The sequence below is a fragment of the Schistocerca serialis genome, chromosome 2, assembly GCF_023864345.2.
Source record: "Schistocerca serialis cubense isolate TAMUIC-IGC-003099 chromosome 2, iqSchSeri2.2, whole genome shotgun sequence".
Taxonomy (NCBI): domain Eukaryota; kingdom Metazoa; phylum Arthropoda; class Insecta; order Orthoptera; family Acrididae; genus Schistocerca; species Schistocerca serialis.
In genome coordinates this window covers 693,436,952-693,455,155 of record NC_064639.1, presented here as the reverse complement: position 1 = coordinate 693,455,155, position 18,204 = coordinate 693,436,952, and the positions used below count along the sequence as shown (strand labels likewise).

The window sequence follows — 18,204 nt, the reverse complement described above, 5'->3', positions numbered from 1 at the left end:
AGTAATGTGTTTAAACGATTTTCATCAAATACTGAAAATCTTCCTGAATTTGGAGAGCCACTAATGTGAAAACAATCCTCCTTAAAACGAGAATGAGATTTTCACTCTGCAGCGGTCTCGGGACCTTCATGCTTGGGTAGCTCAGTCGGTAGAGCACTTGCCAACGAAAGGCAAAGGTCCCTAGTTCGAACCTCAGTCTGGCACACAGTTTTAATCTGCCAGGAAGTTTCGAGAAAACCATTTTCTTGCCGTGCTCTTTCCAATGACAATATCCCCATTCGGATTTCTCCACTTGGCACTCCATTTCCTAGCGTACACACCTCTACACACTTTCTCCAAATGACAAAATGATAATATGTAAATTCAAATAATAATACTGAACTACAGATAAGAAATAGAAATCGATAAAAAAACCTTAGCAACCAGAATGCCAACATGCAAAACAAATACACTACAAACTTATGCAGCAACCTAATATACAGTATTTGAGAAAACTCAACAGAGAACAAAGATAAACATCTCGTCGCTGAGGTTCACAGTCACATAAGATTTTGTGCATGCGTCATGGTCGCCTTTCGTTTATAAAACTCTTTATTTCTCAAATCTAGTATTGCAATTTCGACTGTGTGGCTTTTATCAGTGGAAATATTTACGCTTTAGCACATGTCAGAACCTAAAAGTCATCTGACATAATGTCACAAAGAAGAATGTTACATCGTATTGTGTCCTTGATTAAAATCTTCTTGAGGGTAATGAGGTCTTTGAATTGCATTGTAAATATGTTGCTCGTATTCTGCTTAATTTTTGCTCGAATACGTAATGTCTTGGGGGGAGAGGGGGTTACCTAAATGATGTCGCTCAGTATTTTTGTTTCATGTAAGACACTAGCTGGTATCTTCGCATGGCATTCTGAAGACTCAAGTCTATTTGTTACTGCTTACGAAACCATGTGTGAACAGCTCGATTTTAATGCATTTTAAGTATATTACCTATACGTTATTTTTGGTCGCACACATTATCATACTTCCATGCATTTCATGGAGGCTACAGGCATGTACATTAGAGAGGATGGGTTGGGTTGGGTTGTTGTGGGGAAGGAGACCAGGCAGCGATGTCACCGGTCTCATCGGAGTAGGGAAGCTTGGGGAAGGAAGTCGGCCGTGCCCTTTGAAAGGAACCATCCCGGCATTTGCCTGGAGCGATTTAGGGAAATCACGGAAAACCTAAACCAGGACAGCCGGACGCGGGATTAATTGCGAGTCCACTGTGCTAACCACTGCACCACCTCGCTCGATGGGAGAGGATGATTCTAGTACGTGCATTTCAGCTAAAATGTATTGTTTAAGTATCTGTAAATAACGCGTGAACACGTTTGCATAGCTACTACAGTTCAATTTTTAGCAATAGCAAGAAAGAATGCTCTAACCACTACGAGTTCAAAGAGTAAGCCTACTCGTCGACATCGGCATCCATACTCTGCAAATCATTGTGAAACGCCTGGCACTCAGTGGCAAGAAGTATCATCATTCAGAGCACAAGTGCATACTCGTTCCATAACAAGGTGCAATAAAGGTGAAAACCAATTCTGTCATAAGTTACTAACATCGAGTGATCCATTCACGCAGGTGGCGAACCTGCCTTGCCAGCAACAGTTTGTAAAGTTAGTAGGGCATCTTTGCTGATGGATGTATAAGAACTTTGATGAAAACTTGTTTACCTTTCGCATCTGTCTTCTGTCAGTAAGTCAGCTTCATAAAGGATAGGGTACAGATAAATTGTTCCTTAACTGCAGTGGAAGAATAATTAGTTGAGAATTGTGAAGAGATTTTTTGTTCGAGCATATCGTATTTCAGAATAACAGTGCCCTCCAATATGCTGCTGACACTAACAGATGACCACAAAAAGCATTTAAGTTTGTTGATTGCTCAAACTCCTCAAGGTACGCCCTCATATTTCATACAGAAAAGCATACTCATTTCGTAACAGGTACTTGGCCGCGTGACATCGGCTGAAGTAATGTTACACTCTGCGTACTGAATCCAGTGTGCAGTAGCGTAGGATGCATCAGAGGTATTGTATGGTATACAACCTCAAACTGGAGTTGAAAACATTTATGCACCTTTCTAACAGACTGTTGATAACAGATGATTACCTTGCAGCTCGTAGAGAAATATAATTGAAAAGTTGTGTATTGATACATTTGCAACCACGTTAATTTTGAGTAGATACTTCGTGTGTTGTAACTATAAAAGTGCAAGAAAGCCTCGTTATATGACGCTGCCATTACCTTAAGCACAATTTATATTTCCACCGAATATATATATAAAATTTATGGAAGGATTTTCCAAACAGCAAACTTTGTCTCATCTATTGGAACCTTACCAGCTTCAGAACATCTATCCAGAGTATTAGATGCACATATTTTAAACTGTCATATAAACTACACAATATATGTTGTCATGACCTCTGTAGTTCGTAGGGGGCTAGAGTGGGATACATCCAGCACCACAATTTGAACAGTACCAACCAAAGTTTATTATTTGAACGACATATTAGGGCGTTTACATTGTATGTTTGTAAAGATAAAATTGAAAAAATGTGGTAAGGAATGTTATGACACAACATAAATAATTTCGAAGTAAAAGAGACCATGACAAGGGAAGATGCAGATATAATTTTTACAGTTGACAAACATATTACATTGACTAATATCCTTTTTTTTATCTCTTAAGTGTGATACATTTGGCTGTCAGCTTTTTACAAAGTTTTACTAAAATTTTTACATTGAGAACTGATAGTAAAATCATTTAAAGAATGAATAGTTTCATGTGCGTAATAGCAGAATGTTGGTACACCAGTACTGAATGTGCCGAAGACACTAGTCTTCCATTTAGGATTGTGGATGAACTCAAAATCAGGTCATATAGGATGTTTCCTCCAATGTGGTCGCAGCCATTTTCATTGCCAACAATTTCATCCGAGATATAGCACTTTCATTAGTAAGAATAGTATCAATGAGATGTTATACTCCATCTCTTCTGTCGCTTCTGAAAGACAGTGAAATTTATTAAGCATAAAAACATTCAAAACCTGTTGTCCTCTGTTTAGCTGTTTGATTTTGATTGATGTTTCTCACTTTATATTGAAACTAACGTGATGAGGTTTTAACCATAAGTTTGTTGAACATGGCACCTTGTTACAGACTTTGATCTTAAATAGTATCTTTTTCTCTTTATCAGAGTGCTGCATTTCAAGATGTCTAGGCTGGAGCTCAAATATTTTCATTCTTCAATGCTAAGAAGATTCTGAAAATAATTGATTCGAGAGAGAGAGAGAGAGAGAGAGAGAGAGAGAGAGAGAGAGAGAGAGAGTGCCTGTACAGGTCATGCTGTTTCCATATAGTACATGCTGGTGGTTTGAGTCCACACAGCTGATGGTATCCCTGGTATATTACATTTGGTTTAGATCAAGCATACTTGGCAGGCAAGAAATCAGCATGCATTCACTGTCATGCTCATGAGACCACTGTAGTGTGATTCCATCCTTGTGACATGGGCAGTTATCCTGCTGGAAGCTGCAATCTCTGTTGGAGAAGATATATATCCACAATGCAACTGGCTGGCATTAAATTTTGTGATGGGCAGTGGTTATAATGTTTTGTCTCTTTAATGTAAACCAGGATGTGTCGATCTCAAGACATGATCCTTAATCCAAATCCCATGCATATATATATATATAGGTCCAAAGAGAGAGTGATTATGTTTCTAATGACATACATCACTCTTCATGAATTCCACTTACCTTGAATTACAAGCAGTGGCAGTCAGAATGTGTGCTGCTACCACATGATCTTGTAGACATAAAGGTTCATGGAGACCTCTGTAGACAAGTCCTCTTCATTTCTGCTGTGTGTTGGAGATATTTAGTGTGCATAACATTCTGTAAGTTCTGTGACACCTGCTGCCAGGGTTGTCACATAAAGTCTTATACTCAAATACATTTTTGTAATGAATAGTGAACATATGAAAACTGGCTGTTTGTGTCTACCTGTTCTCCTAACATGCATCTATCCCTATTCCTTCATTCCTCCAATCCAAAACTATTAGCATTTACTCAAATATGATTTGTTAATTGATAAGTCCATGATCAACAACTCTTTTTTTTCTGCACTGATATATATTAGCCCATATATCAAAGGATCCAGACAGCACACACACAGAGAGAGATCGTGATGGAATTTTATGGCAAGTGTCAGGGAGTTGTTGTAGACTTAGTCGAACAACATCCCTAAATGTAATGTGTTACAGATATTTGTTACACTGAGATTGGAACTTTCTCCCACTTGCATGTAGTGTTTCTATATATCTTAAAGCCTCTACACACATGGTTGAGTATCAATCCACTTTGAAATCAATGCATATACCTCAGAAATAACAATTGCTTTCCCATACATACAGACTTCATTCATTTGTACTCAGCTGAATTGTTGGTGACATCATGCAATTTTTGTTTAATCACTCTAGAGGCATAACTCAGCATTGCAATAGGGTTGGTATCAGCTGCCTATTTTTCCTTCTGGTAGCCTATTCTTGGGGATACTGATCGGTGGGAAGTTGCAAATTATTGCATTCAAGTGACCAATTCCCCTAAATGGTTTCAGCTTACTGGAAAAACAGTATGTATAAGGACTTTCGGATTGATGTTTAACAGGCATGTAGGACACCTCAATTACTGGGCTGTGTCAGAACACTGAGAGACAGTATACAGGACATAGTGGATCTCATCACTGGTGATTCACCAATCTTTCCAACATCCATCCCAAGATCATTGTCAGCTGAATGGACAACCTGTCCTATAATGGAACGCAAAATGCCACTTGACCAAGAGGGACAGCTATGCAGCCCTGCAGACATTTGAATGCAACTCACCAGCAGAAAGTGTAATAGCCTCTAACATGGAAGGAACAAAATACCACTATATATTAAGAAAAGGCAACTAAATATCTTGGTATGAATGGTATCTTGGTATACACATGTAGAACTATTTGAAGATGACAGATTATTTGCCACTGACTAGTTGACTCAATGAATGTCTCACTAAAAATTAAAAGGTTTGGGATCCAATCGGCGTTCAGTTCTAGGATGTTTCCTGTCACTTATTGCTTCCTTCACCTCCAACAATCACTTGTTAATGTGAAAAAATTCCTGGTTGCACATTGGTTTGGGGTCCCTCTGTAACTGGCTGGTCAGTCAGTCCAAAGCTCAGAGGAAGGCAAGGGCATACCACCTGCAATGCCTATTTAAATAGATCAACTTTAAAAGTTGTGGACAGTGTTATTTCAATGTTCAACAGGCATGTGTTGCTGTTACCCAGCTCTGAATTTGTCTACAGAGCCTGGGGAACCATTGCTCTGAATATATCAGCACTTCCATTTCGTAAGACAAGATCCGAAAGTACTAACTTTGCAATAGGCACTAGCATCTGATGTGATTCATTGTCCAGTTTTGATATGACTATCAGAAATGACCAAGCGTTTTTGATTCTGTAAGAGTTTCTCTTGGAGCTGAGTATATCAGAACTCGAGACAATAAGTCAAGATTGGAATAATGTATCTACGTGTCTTGTACAGAAAGTGTGATTCCTAAACATTCACACACTGGATGATCATCTCATGACTTGAGGAAGCTGTAAGCCAATAGGCAATGTTCTATCCTTACCCTTCTAAGTGTCACTATTTTCCAGTGTTGTGTGTTAAAGACTGAACATGGCTGGATGGTTTTTTTTACTGTTAGAAGCCTATTTGCTGTTTAACACTCTGGTGGGCATGCCTTCTGATTTCACGCGAGTGGGCATGCCGCGGCATTTCCACCATAATTTCGTCTCCACTTTGTTCTCAGTTTTAGGCAAACCAAAGGGAAAAAACTGAAATAAAACAGCATATCATTGCATTAATTATTTATTTCAGATAAAAGTAAAAGAAAAAAATCAGTCAACTCTATTAATGTAGGTTACATAAATAAACATCTTCAGCCAGAACAAATTTCCATCTGCTGGTCTTTAGTACCACAAGAGAAACACACAACATTCTGACGAGAACGCTTCTTGCAGACATTACTTCCACAGTTGTCACATGATGTCTTCATCATGACTTTTTGTGTCGTCCCCATACGTGACATATTCCAGGTTTGTCATGAAGTGGGCCTCCTTTTCTGAATTTTTCAAGGAATATTTGTATATCTTTCGGAAGATTCGTTAGTTTCACTCTTTGTCCTAGATGATAGGTTTTCTAGAAAAAGCTGTCGTCTGTTTTTATTATCTGGGCGGTTGTGGCTAAAGATGACATTCAAATTTATTCCTGCGATATCAGGATGTTGATAGAATAATGCCATCGGCCATCTCCTGGTTATTCTGCTTGTTGTATGACACACACATCTGATCCACAGTATCCACTCCTCCCATGGTTCTGTTATAGACCAAATTTATTGCTGATTTCCCACTTTTTTTTTTTTTTTAAGTGACAGTTGAAGATAAACAGAAATCGTACTGAAAGCCACTGAGTACTGATTTGCTTTCCCTTGTGGTTACTAGCCTGAAATTCAGGTGGAATTTCCTTCTTGGTTTTTTTAATATTTATTTCAAAGTTCCGATGGTGGTCAACTTTATCTTGTAGATTCTGAGCTAGACTATAACTGGTGTAATAGTTATGTCGTAACATTCCTGTTCATGCCCTCTGTGGGAGTTACCAGTCTTTTGACAATATCTGCAGATTTATTTGATTTTAGATGTGGCCAAGCGAACTGTTTGCCACTTTGAAATTGAGGGTATAACATGTTTTTGTGTCACTAAGGGCATATATTTTGATACCATACTTTGCAGGCTTATATGGAACATACTGTACAAACCCACAATGGTCTTTAAAAGCCTCCAGCATTTCATCAGTTGTCACAAATTCACTGACCTTATAGTGAGCAATACAGTTATTTACAAATTCTTGGTGAAACTCACTAAGAGGAGCCAGTTTATCTGTAGACCTTCATTCAATTCTTGTTTCTATATTGTCAAACCTAATTGCTCTAAGAAGAAAAAGGAAATGTTTATAACTGAAAAGTGATCATAAGATAGTCATACCAGTACCATCAGATGCCAACAGTTGGCATGATGTTCTTTCTTTTTGCCAGCCAAAAAAAGTGCAGTGAAAAGAGCATGAATTTCTTCTGCTGAAGTGTCTTTGCAGTGGCGAGCTCTAGAATAGTCGGTATCATTACTTTTTTTCTCAATCCATCTGTTGGTATGAGCTACGATGTCTTCTATCATGTTTTTAGTGATAAAAAGATAAAATGCATCTAAAGATGTAAGTGCATTTCTGGCAGTCCCTTTCGGGCTGAGCAAATTTCTGATATGTTTTTAGCACTTGTTTTCCCTGCAGGTAGGGGCTGACTAATCCAAACTGTTTCACCATCTTTTCCAATATAAAATGTATAGTTACCTTCCGTAACATCATGTGCTACTGTTTCCTGACTGTCATCTTCGTCCTAAGACTGTTCTGATCCACTACTGTGGTTGTTTCCTTTTCCCCATCAAAACCGAGTGAGGTGGCGCAGTGGTTAGACATTGGACTCGCATTTGGGAGGACGACGGTTCAATCCCGCGTCCGGCCATCCTGATTTAGGTTTTCCGTGATTTCCCTAAATCGCTCCAGGCAAATGCCGGGATGGTTCCTTTCAAAGGGCACGGCCGACTTCCTTCCCCGTCCTTCCCTAATCCGATGAGACCGATGACCTCGCTGTCTGGTCTCCTTCCCCCAAAAACCACCACCACCACCCCATCAAAATTGTATTCAGATTCATCACGCGTCAACTCATCTTCTGAAATTTCCACTAGAATTCATAGGTTCTCTTCAGGATCCTTTACAATATCACTTTGCCTGGAAATAAATATAATGTGCCCACAAAACAACAAGTTAACACTCTAAACAAGAATAAATGATGAAAATGTGTGTAACAAATTGTAAGCATGTAATGTTGAACAAATACTTACATGACAAGGCGTGTTGCGGCAATCGCACCGCAGAGGCAGAACTGAAGTTAACAATGTTGTTGCAACAGAACAATGGCCATGTCTGATTTCAAACGAGGTTCCACACTCCATCTATGATGAAGATTGCATACTAGATTCCATGGAAACCAACAACTAGCACCAGCTAGTGAACACTCAGAAAACTAAAATTTGCGGTGCGTATGCCATAGTGCACCCACTGGAGCGTTAAACCATTTGCTTTACCATAGACACATGGTCTTTGTAGTCAGCAACAAGATGACAATGTGCGATTAAGGATGGTTCCCACATTACGGTGTTCGGACGAAACTGTTTTTGCTTTGGGAGCCGATTAACTTTTCTGCATTCAATTCATCCAGGTACTGCAGAATGCCATCCTTGCATTGTTTTTGTACCTATTATAAGGTATCTTGAATCATTTTCTGCTGGCTACATTTCAATTTTTTTTTTTTTTCTTCGCATCCATTCCAATGTCTTAAGGAGTGAATATACATCAATGTAATGATTTGTTAGTCACTCAGAAAGATGGTATCTGAGGACACTGTGAAGGAAACCAGCAGAGCATTAAAGGGTATTCCTCTGGCTAGACCTAGCACTGGTACATAGCAATAAAATATTGAAATCCCCCAGGGCAACAGGTTATTCCAACCTTGACTTATTAAGTTTTGACACACTCAACTCCAAGAGAGATTCTTACAGCACATGTCTGGAAATACCCCAAAAATGGATGACAAATGTTAAACATGAGACAGTGGCAGGTGACATAGCTTACCCATAGCTCACTGCACTTGAAGCGACTGGGCTTGTCGATCCTACTGTCACTGGTAGGGGGCATTGTTACACATTGCTCTGCTTGGATACTCTGTTTTTGAACACCTTTTGTAAATGAGATCTGCTGTAAACATAGAAGTTGCAGAAATATTGTCCTCACTGTAACCAAACAAAATCTGTTCTGATTTTGTGTTTCTTTCCTTTTGTCCCTTCTTTTATTATACAGGGTTTATTTAATAAAGAATATGCAGATCATTTACTGCTAGTGATTCAAATTGGAGGCTTATATTTATTTATTTGTGATGCAGTATGGTAGATTGTTCTTGTACTGCTCTGTGCAGTGAACCAGTGGAGACCATGAGGCTGTTAAATACAATAATAAATCATACCTAAATGTAGACACAAGGATATCTAATAAAATGAAAAAAAATAATAATAATAATACTGCCTACCAGATGCAAGACTAAAACCATGACACGAAATGCTAAAGTCACACACATAAGCTTAACCCACACTGAGGTAAATACTTGACTTGGGTTGGGATGATTGTGTGACAGACCAACAGGCTCCACCATTGCAAGTGCAGTAGCAAGTCATCAAGTCATACAGTGACGTCACACATTCAATGTTTGACATCCACTTTTGAGGTATTTCCTGACATTTACTGCCTCATGTATCTTTATTAAATTATTTGTCTGAGCATTATCTACATTGCTTTGGGGAGTTTTAAACATTAATAGGAACAATTTTCATCATTCACTCTTTGCTGTGGACATCCAAATGACTATGTAATTTTTGGAATGCCCTCAACTTGAAGCAGTATGAGGACGGACAGAATGAGTGTTGGCATTGGTTTGTTGGCTCTTCTTGCACAGTTGGGACCCTCCTAGCTGTCTCTGACAGATGTTCTTCACTGTTAAGCTGATTAAATGCACATGTTTATATTCAGCAAGGATGGCGATGGAGCACGTTGTTGAATGCTATGTAGTCGTCATATGTAATGTGGTATGAGAGGTTATTTGAAATTATTTGATAGTATTGTAAATAACCTTTCCTATCTTTTGCCTTTTGTATGGAGTATAGCTACGTATGGAAGTGAAACGTGAATGATAAATAGTTTAGACAAAAAGAGAATAGAATCTTTTGAAATGTGGTGCTACAGAAGAATGCTGAAGATTAGGTGGGTCTATCACATAACTAATGAGGAGGTATTGAATAGAATTGGGGAGAAGGGAAATCTGTGGCACAACTTGACTAGAAGACGGGATCGGTTGGTAGGACATATTCTGATGCATCAAGGGATCACCAATTTAGTATTGGAGGGCAGAGTGGAGGGTAAAAGTCTTAGAGGGAGACCAAGAGATGAATACACTGAACAGATTCAGAAGGATGTAGGTTACAGTGGGTACGGGGAGATGAAGCAGCTTGCACAGGATAGAGTAGCATGGAGAACTGCATCAAACCAGTCTCTGGACTGAAGACCACAACAACAACAACAACAACAACAACATCTTTTGCCTCACATTTTATATTGTTGCTGGTTCTCTTGTAAAACAACATGCTGAAATTTCTAATGTATTGGAAGGAGGTGAACCAAAAATTCAAGGGGGTGGTATAGATCTAATATATAGTTTCATTGTCTGATAGCTCCTCACATTGTTGTAGTCTTAATGGACCACTCAGTAATCAGATTTCTTATCTTGTGCAGAACACCTGGTTAAGGGTTTCAGATAGTTTAAAGTATTGTTTATGATTGACTGCCATAAAACATTCTGATGTCCAAAGTTTTCTACACATGTTCTATCCAATTTTCATATTCCACGTTTTTCATAAATAATTTACGGTGAATGCCAGTGTGGTTCCTTTTTTGGAGGGAAGCAAAAAATGTGAATGCTAAAATCATATTCTGGGCATCACGCTTCTGGCTGATGTCATACAGGACCAATATACTAATTACATTCACATCACCTGACTTCTAGCAAGTGTGTGTGTGTGTGTGGGGGGGGGGGGGGGGGGGGACCACTCACATAAATGTATTGAAATTTTATGTTTTACAGTTCTGCAAGACTTCTGCAAGCTGGCACTGGACTTCCTACGTAAAGGTGCAAACATGAAGTTGTACCATACTGCTGCAAGTTAGTATTTTATAAGTAACTTGTTATCTAATTTTTATGAAAGATATAACAAATTTGTTTTAAAAAAATATTTGATTCTTTCAGATAAACTTGGGGTTCAGCCCGAAGCAATACGAAATGTTGTTGAGGGACTTGTCAACCTGCTTGTAGAAAGCAGTAAACATGAGGTACTTCCTGCTTTGCACATGTCTGAAGAGTAGTCATAAGAAAAAATTTGTAGACATATTTGGAATAAGGGAAAGTTTTAAGTAGCATAGTTATTCATTTGAGAAATAATTGACAGTATATTCAACTTTATTTGTATATTTCACAGTAACAGAAGAGTTACAGAAGTAGTAGTGAGACAATAGTAATAGAGTAATAAGCAATAAGTACTATATGTAGATCACTGTTTGCCTGTCATATTTTAGCTTCATGTGATTGTTATACTGAATCCTCCAATAAAGCCATAGCTGTAGTCATCTATTCTTGGTTCAGTTAAAACACAAGCAGCATCGTACATACGTAACTAAAAATGTCACCAAGCAAGTAGCAACTATAGAATTCATCCATATACATAGTGTGGCCAAGTATGATGATTTAAGGTAATTTAAAAACTTTGTAACTTTTAAAATACACCCAGTTGAATAATGTCCAACGTTTACCATTATGTTGTGTGGCAGTACACAGTGATAAATTCAGATAATTATGTAAAATCTTAACCAGAAAAAGATTTTATCTTCGAATTGTAATTGTAGCTTTATACCATATTTACAATTTTATAAATAGTCATGATGGCTCTCTTTTAATCCAAAAGTCTAGGGTTTGTTTTCTATATCCACACTCTTTATTGACAATTACTAAATGCACAAAAATTAAATCAGCTAATTACTGCATGCCGAATAATGACAAAGTTAGAGACACATTAACATAACTAATAACTGTCTGGGTACTGACTGCACACTGGCACGGAGCTGGTCTGACTTGAGAACATTTGCATATGGTGGAGAAGGTGCAAGAGGGCGAGGCCCTGCTGTCAGTGGCCCAGCACGTTCATATTTTCTGGCCAGGACACTGTGTGTGGGTGATGGTGGCACATTTGCTTCATCTGGCTGCTGCTGTTGTCGTGTTCAAATGCTGCAGTTGTGGATTGTACGGGGGCACCGTCGCATCCCTCCTCTCTTCCGCAGAGCTGGCTCCACGGCTATCAGTGCACAGAAAAGGAGGACCACACTAGCCAGACTGCTGCTGGTGGAAGATTGGCACAGACAAGGAAGCCACCCAATCCACCCAGGTGTCCTGACAACAATGATAGTGTTGATGGCGGCAGTGCAGTGGCAACTGCAGAGTGACAGTGCTGGCTTCTATTGGCTAATCAGCATCTGCAGAGGCACCACCCTTGCGGGGACTGGCTGTCTGCTGTCTCCAGCCCATCGAGGTGTGCAGTCGGCTGTATTCCAGACAATGGTGCACGTGCCTCGGTGATGGCCCCTCGCATGGGGCCTCTGTGGACTGTGCAGTGGCAAGAGACAGAAGCTGCGATGACTGGGTAACATCGGTCCAGGGGCTCTGATGAATAGGGGGCAGTGGGAGGGTGTGGTTCCTGCAGGAGGTCCCTCTGACGGTGTCTGCTGTGACTGCAGTGGGTTGTTGCCCCACTGAGGGTGGAGTTAATTATGACAGTAGGAGAGAGGTGACCTGCTGCTAACTGCAGTGAATGTTTGCCAGCTGTGCATCTCGCAAACTGTAGACAGTGCCCGTATTGGCCACTGACTGAAAGTACGTGCCCAGGCTGGATTGCCCACAGCATATCAAGAAGGGTGCAGCTATGCCACAGGCCATGACGCAGGATGGAACAGGTGTAGCAGCATCTGCTGGGCTGTGGTCTTTTATCGTGGTGGTATTGTTGATGTTTAGGAACAGACACAATGCCATATCAGCAGGCGAGTCCATCAAGCACTTTGCCAATTGCATCCCAAATGTATGCACCACATGTTCCACATCATCATTCGATTGGGGTAAAGTGGTATGGATGTGAGGTAATACCGCTCCAGATGCAGAAATCACTGAACAGTGCAGAGGCAAATTGTGGGCCAGTCAACGCGGAGTGGGACACAGAGCAAAAGTTTATGTGGTGGCTGCCTGATGCTTGGCACACTGTTTGTGCACACAGACAGGCTTCTCAATCGGTGAATCAGCTCCAGGCCAGTAGAGAAAATGCTTCACTAGCATTTTAAAATGGGTTATGCCACAATGACCACAGTGGAGAAGTGCAAGAATATGCTATCATAGGACTGGCAGGATAACAGTGTAGACCTTGTCTGAATGTGTGCTAAGGAGATGTGTTCAATCAACCATCGCCAGCTGATTACGAAGAAGGAAAAAGTTGCGGAGCAGACCTGATTCCTTAGTGAATAACCATTCGGGCCAATCTTTAGAGACACAGTGGGAGACCTGACAGGGCACTGCATCTTGTTGAGTGGCTTTCTCTGTGCACTTTACTGTGAGTGGGAGCCTATCCAATGCCTGGTGCACATGTTCATTGATTTAGAAGCACCTAATTTCCATTTTGTCAAATTCAGAGTCAGGGTCAATGGTAAGTGTGACAGCGCATCTACATTGGCATGATGAACAGTGAGATGGCGATGACTCTTGCACTGATACACACTCAGAAATAAAGCCCACTGCTGCAGTCTTTGTGTGGTCCTGTCAAGAAGCAGAGAAAGGGGGCAGATAAGTGCCACAGGCAGTTTATGGTTGTTGATGAGATGGAATTCATTTCCACTAAGGAAAATGTTGAACTTGCAGACTGTGTAGACAGTCACCAGTACTTCATTTTCTATTTGAAAATAATTTGTTTGAGTAGCTGTCCACATCTTTGAGGCATATGCCAAAGGTTGTTCACGTACATCATCTTCCCTATGAGACAAAGCCACTCCAAGTCCATAGTGGGACGTGTCTGTGGCAAGAACCAACTCTTTACTTGGTGCAAAGGTACCAAGAAACGGGGAAGACAGTAGAAGCAACTTGATAGGGCGAATGCATTGGTGCAGTCCACCAACGAGGCAAAAGGAACACCTTTCTCCCATAAGTTGTTTAAGGGGTGAATGACATCCACTGTATTGGAGATAAATTTTGAATAGTAACTGACTTTTCCCAAAAATGCTTAGAATTGTTTCAGGTTTTGTGACTTAGGAGTGTTGGCAATAGCCTTTAGATGATCATATGTAAGATGGACACTGTTCTTCAAGAGATGACGACACACATATTCTACTTCTGCCTGAAAACACTCTGACTGCAGGTTGCACTTAAGGCCTGCCTCTTGCAGTTTAGTGAAGATACTCCAAAGGTTGTCAAGATGTTCCTGCCTTGGGAACCCTGTGACTAAAATGTCATCTAGACAGTTTGCACAACAGGGGATGTTGCATGTTAACTATTCTAAGAATCGCTGAAAAATAGTCAGGGCACTTGCTATGCCAAAAGGCAAGCTCGTGTAATGATGTAACCCGAATGGGGTGTTGGGGATTGGAATCCAGGGGAAACTGTAGGTACGCCTCCACCAAATCAATTTTTGAAAAAAGCATTCACCACTTGCCAGTTTCATGAGGCTTTTTTTTGGTCTGAAGAATCAGATAAGAATCCAATATCGACTGAGTGTTAATGGTGGACTTCAGATCTCCACACAAACTGGAAGTTTGCGAATGACAACTAATGGTGTAGGTCATTGGCTAGAGGTGACTGGTTCAATGATACCAAGACCCTGCAGTCTATTAAGTTCCTCCTAGACTGCCAATCTCAGTGTGAAGGGGAGAGGCTGAACAAGACAAAATATAGGTCTGGCTGCCTGTTTGAGGGTGAAGTGTGCCACTCCCAAACCTAGCGAAAACAGTGGACCAAACTCACGGCAGAGGATAATAACATCTACTATTTAGAGATTTGATAAAAGACTAGCAATGAAAATAGAACAATCAACTAGACAGAAAGCTAAAATTATGCAATAATTTATGCCATGTTCTTCAGACAACAAAATCTTTTTTCCAATTTTCAAGCCTCTAGGCCCTGGTTGTTCCTTGTAGCTAGATTCAGATTTCACCACAGCCATTTTTGTAAACAGTTGCACAAACTGAAAATTGTGGAGTCTCCTTTCTGTTCAGGCAGTTGACACAGTCAGGCTCTTCTATGGGTGTTGTGTCATACGACTAGTGTCTGTGATCCTATTAACAATCATACAGCCACGTGCAGAGAGTGGTTGTCGTCCATGGCTGCTTGCTGCACGGCCTCAGGTGATCACAGGTACACATAAACATGCAGGATTATTTTCCTTCATGTCTCCAACAGTTGCCTTGGCTCCTTATGATGCGACCCTTGCCACAGGTGGGACTGACAGAGCTGACATTAACACTACATTGATGGCCCCCAGTCACTTGCCTCCAAGTACTATTCCCTGTATCCATCCATGCCCTGGCTATGTCACCACTCGACCAATCTATAGCTGACTTTCTGTGGTCCCTTAATACAGAGCTCCCTTTGCCAAGTGTTCCAGTCACTCTGATATCAATACTGGTTGCAGCTCGCGGCACCTCCAGTGAGTGTCCACTGCTGAAGGTTGAGAAGCGTATCGCAGGCCACATGTGAAAGCACTGGTCCCTCGCCGAGTGCCTCCTCGGCACGTTTTATGGGATACTGCCTCTGTCATCATCTCCAGGCTCTCCACCTTGTGGGATTTCATTCTACCACTGATTGTGGCTAGTTACAACCAATAGTAGAGCATCACAGTATGCAGTGATGGACTCTAAGCCAGCACCCAGTTATGACTATTGTTGTGTTGTTCAGCAACTTAATAAAGTTGTATGTTCTGGGCTGCCTGGGCTCATATGTAGCAAAATCTCATTTCATCTGTCACAAACACAAAAATGGGTGTCCCAAACTGTTGTGTACATAGATCCACGTAGTCAGTGCGTACACAACTTTCCCACCAGAGCGCGCCCCGCTAAGCACAACAGCGCAGGCGCAGCGCTCGTCCATCTCCGCACTACAAGATGGCACTGCCTAAGAGACGGACCAAATTCTGCTTCCGCCGATCCGCGTATTAATATGTAACGCAGCCAATGAGATTGCTGCTAACGTAGATCCTTTTCTCCTCGCGGATCACACTCGCGCAGTGATACCTGAACGCGTGAGGTATTATGACGAGTGTACAGACCTCCGATTAGTTAATCTGCATTAGTCTGTACCAGTGTATAGTCTCTCTCTCTCTCTCTCTCTCTCTCTCTCTCTCTCTCTCTCTCTCTTTCTCTCTGTGTGTGTGTGTGTGTGTGTGTGCGTGTGTGCGTGTGTGCGTGTGTGTGTGTGAGTGAGAGATAACACTATCCCAATAACTGGCAGTGCTTGTTTGAGAGAGAGAGAGAGAGAGAGAGAGAGAGAGAGAGAGAGAGAGAGAGAGAGAGAGAGAGAGAGAGACATCATTGGGTAAGTTTCAAAGAATTTTGTGTCTGAATACACCACTCCTTTTTGTGCCACATTAAGGCTGAGTGATGGATGGTGAAAATCTTTTTACTTCTATTATTATATTCATGAATGTCTTTAAGTTGTGGTTGACTGGTGACAACAAACTTGTAAGATAGTAAATGCACTGTGGTATTGTGTAGCGGTTGTCAGAATGGCTAGTTGTTTAGAGAGATTTCTTCTAAACCACCATTATTACCCACTTCTGTGCAACAAACTCTTCTTCCTCGTTGTTGAGGTACTTCTCAGTATGATGATCCCATAACACATTAGTGAATGGAAATAGGAAGAGTCAGTAATTTTATTTGTAAAATTGGTTGAAAATACAAGTTTGCTAGAATTGTGACGAGGTTAACGTGGGCCATCCAAAGACTGTGTTAGCTAATTTCCTATATGTTTTGACTGATACTTCATTTTTATTATCACTGTTGTTTGTGGTAGATGACAGCATCATGCATTTCAAGGCAGTTTTCTTCCTTGTTGTTAAGGTATCCCTCAATATGATGATCCCGTAATACATTGTTGTTGTTGTTGTTGTTGTTGTGGTCTTCAGTCCTGAGACTGGTTTGATGCAGCTCTCCATGCTACTCTATCATGTGCAAGCTTCTTCATCTCCCAGTACCTACTGCAACCTACATCCTTCTGAATCCGCTTAGTGTATTCGTCTCCCTCTATGATTTTTACCCTCCACGCTGCCCTCCAATGCTAAATTTGTGATCCCTTGATGCCTCAAAACATGTCCTACTAACCGATCCCTTCTTCTAGTCAAGTTGTGCCACAAACTTCTCTTCTCCCCAATCCTATTCAATACCTCCTCATTAGTTACGTGATCTACCCACCTTATCTTCAGCATTCTTCTGTAGCACCACATTTCGAAAGCTTCTATTCTCTTCTTGTCCAAACTATTTATCGTCCATGTTTCACTTCCATACATGGCTACACTCCATACAAATACTTTCAGAAACGACTTCCTGACACTTAAATCTATACTCGATGTTAACAAATTTCTCTTCTTGAGAAACACTTTCCTTGCCATTGCCAGTCTACATTTTATATCCTCTCTACTTCGACCATCATCAGTTATTTTACTCCATAAATAGCAAAACTCCTTTACTACTTTTAGTGTCTCATTTCCTAATCTAATTCCCTCAGCATCACCCGACTTAATTTGACTACATTCCATTATCCTCGTTTTGCTTTTGTTGATGTTCATCGTATATCCTCCTTTCAAGACACTGTCCATTCCGTTCAACTGCTCTTCCAAGTCCTTTGCTGTCTCTGACAGAATTACAATGTCATCGGCGAACCTCAAAGTTTTTACTTCTTCTCCATGAATTTTAATACCTACTCTGAATTTTTCTTTTGTTTCCTTTACTGCTTGCTCAATATACAGCTTGAATAACATTGGGGAGAGGCTACAACCCTGTCTCACTCCTTTCCCAACCACTGCTTCCCTTTCATGCCCCTCGACTCTTATAACTGCCATCTGGTTTCTGTACAAATTGTAAATAGCCTTTCGCTCCCTGTATTTTACCCCTGCCACCTTCAGAATTTGAAAGAGAGTATTCCAGTTAACATTGTCAAAAGCTTTCTCTAAGTCTACAAATGCTAGAAACGTAGGTTTGCCTTTTCTTAATCTTTCTTCTAAGATAAGTCGTAAGGTCAGTATTGCCTCACGTGTTCCAACATTTCTACGGAATCCAAACTGATCTTCCCCGAGGTCGGCTTCTACCAGTTTTTCCATTCATCTGTAAAGAAT

General features: G+C 40.7%; 1 protein-coding gene across 2 annotated transcripts in view; it reads left to right on the top strand.

The window, feature by feature from the left end:
• The first annotated feature begins 1,690 nt into the window (after nt 1–1,690).
• Nucleotides 1,691–18,204, top strand: part of LOC126457835 (COMM domain-containing protein 2) — a 29,937-nt gene continuing 13,423 nt past the window's right edge. Inside the window, exons 1-4 of one of the 2 annotated variants that reach the window (XM_050094466.1) lie at nt 1,691–1,939; nt 4,711–4,991; nt 10,884–10,961; nt 11,046–11,128. In XM_050094466.1, coding sequence (XP_049950423.1) covers nt 4,955–4,991; nt 10,884–10,961; nt 11,046–11,128 — 198 coding nt within the window. In that variant the 5' untranslated portion in view covers nt 1,691–1,939; nt 4,711–4,954. The remainder of the gene's footprint in view (nt 1,940–4,710; nt 4,992–10,883; nt 10,962–11,045; nt 11,129–18,204) is intronic. The other variant, XM_050094465.1, reaches the window with a different exon arrangement.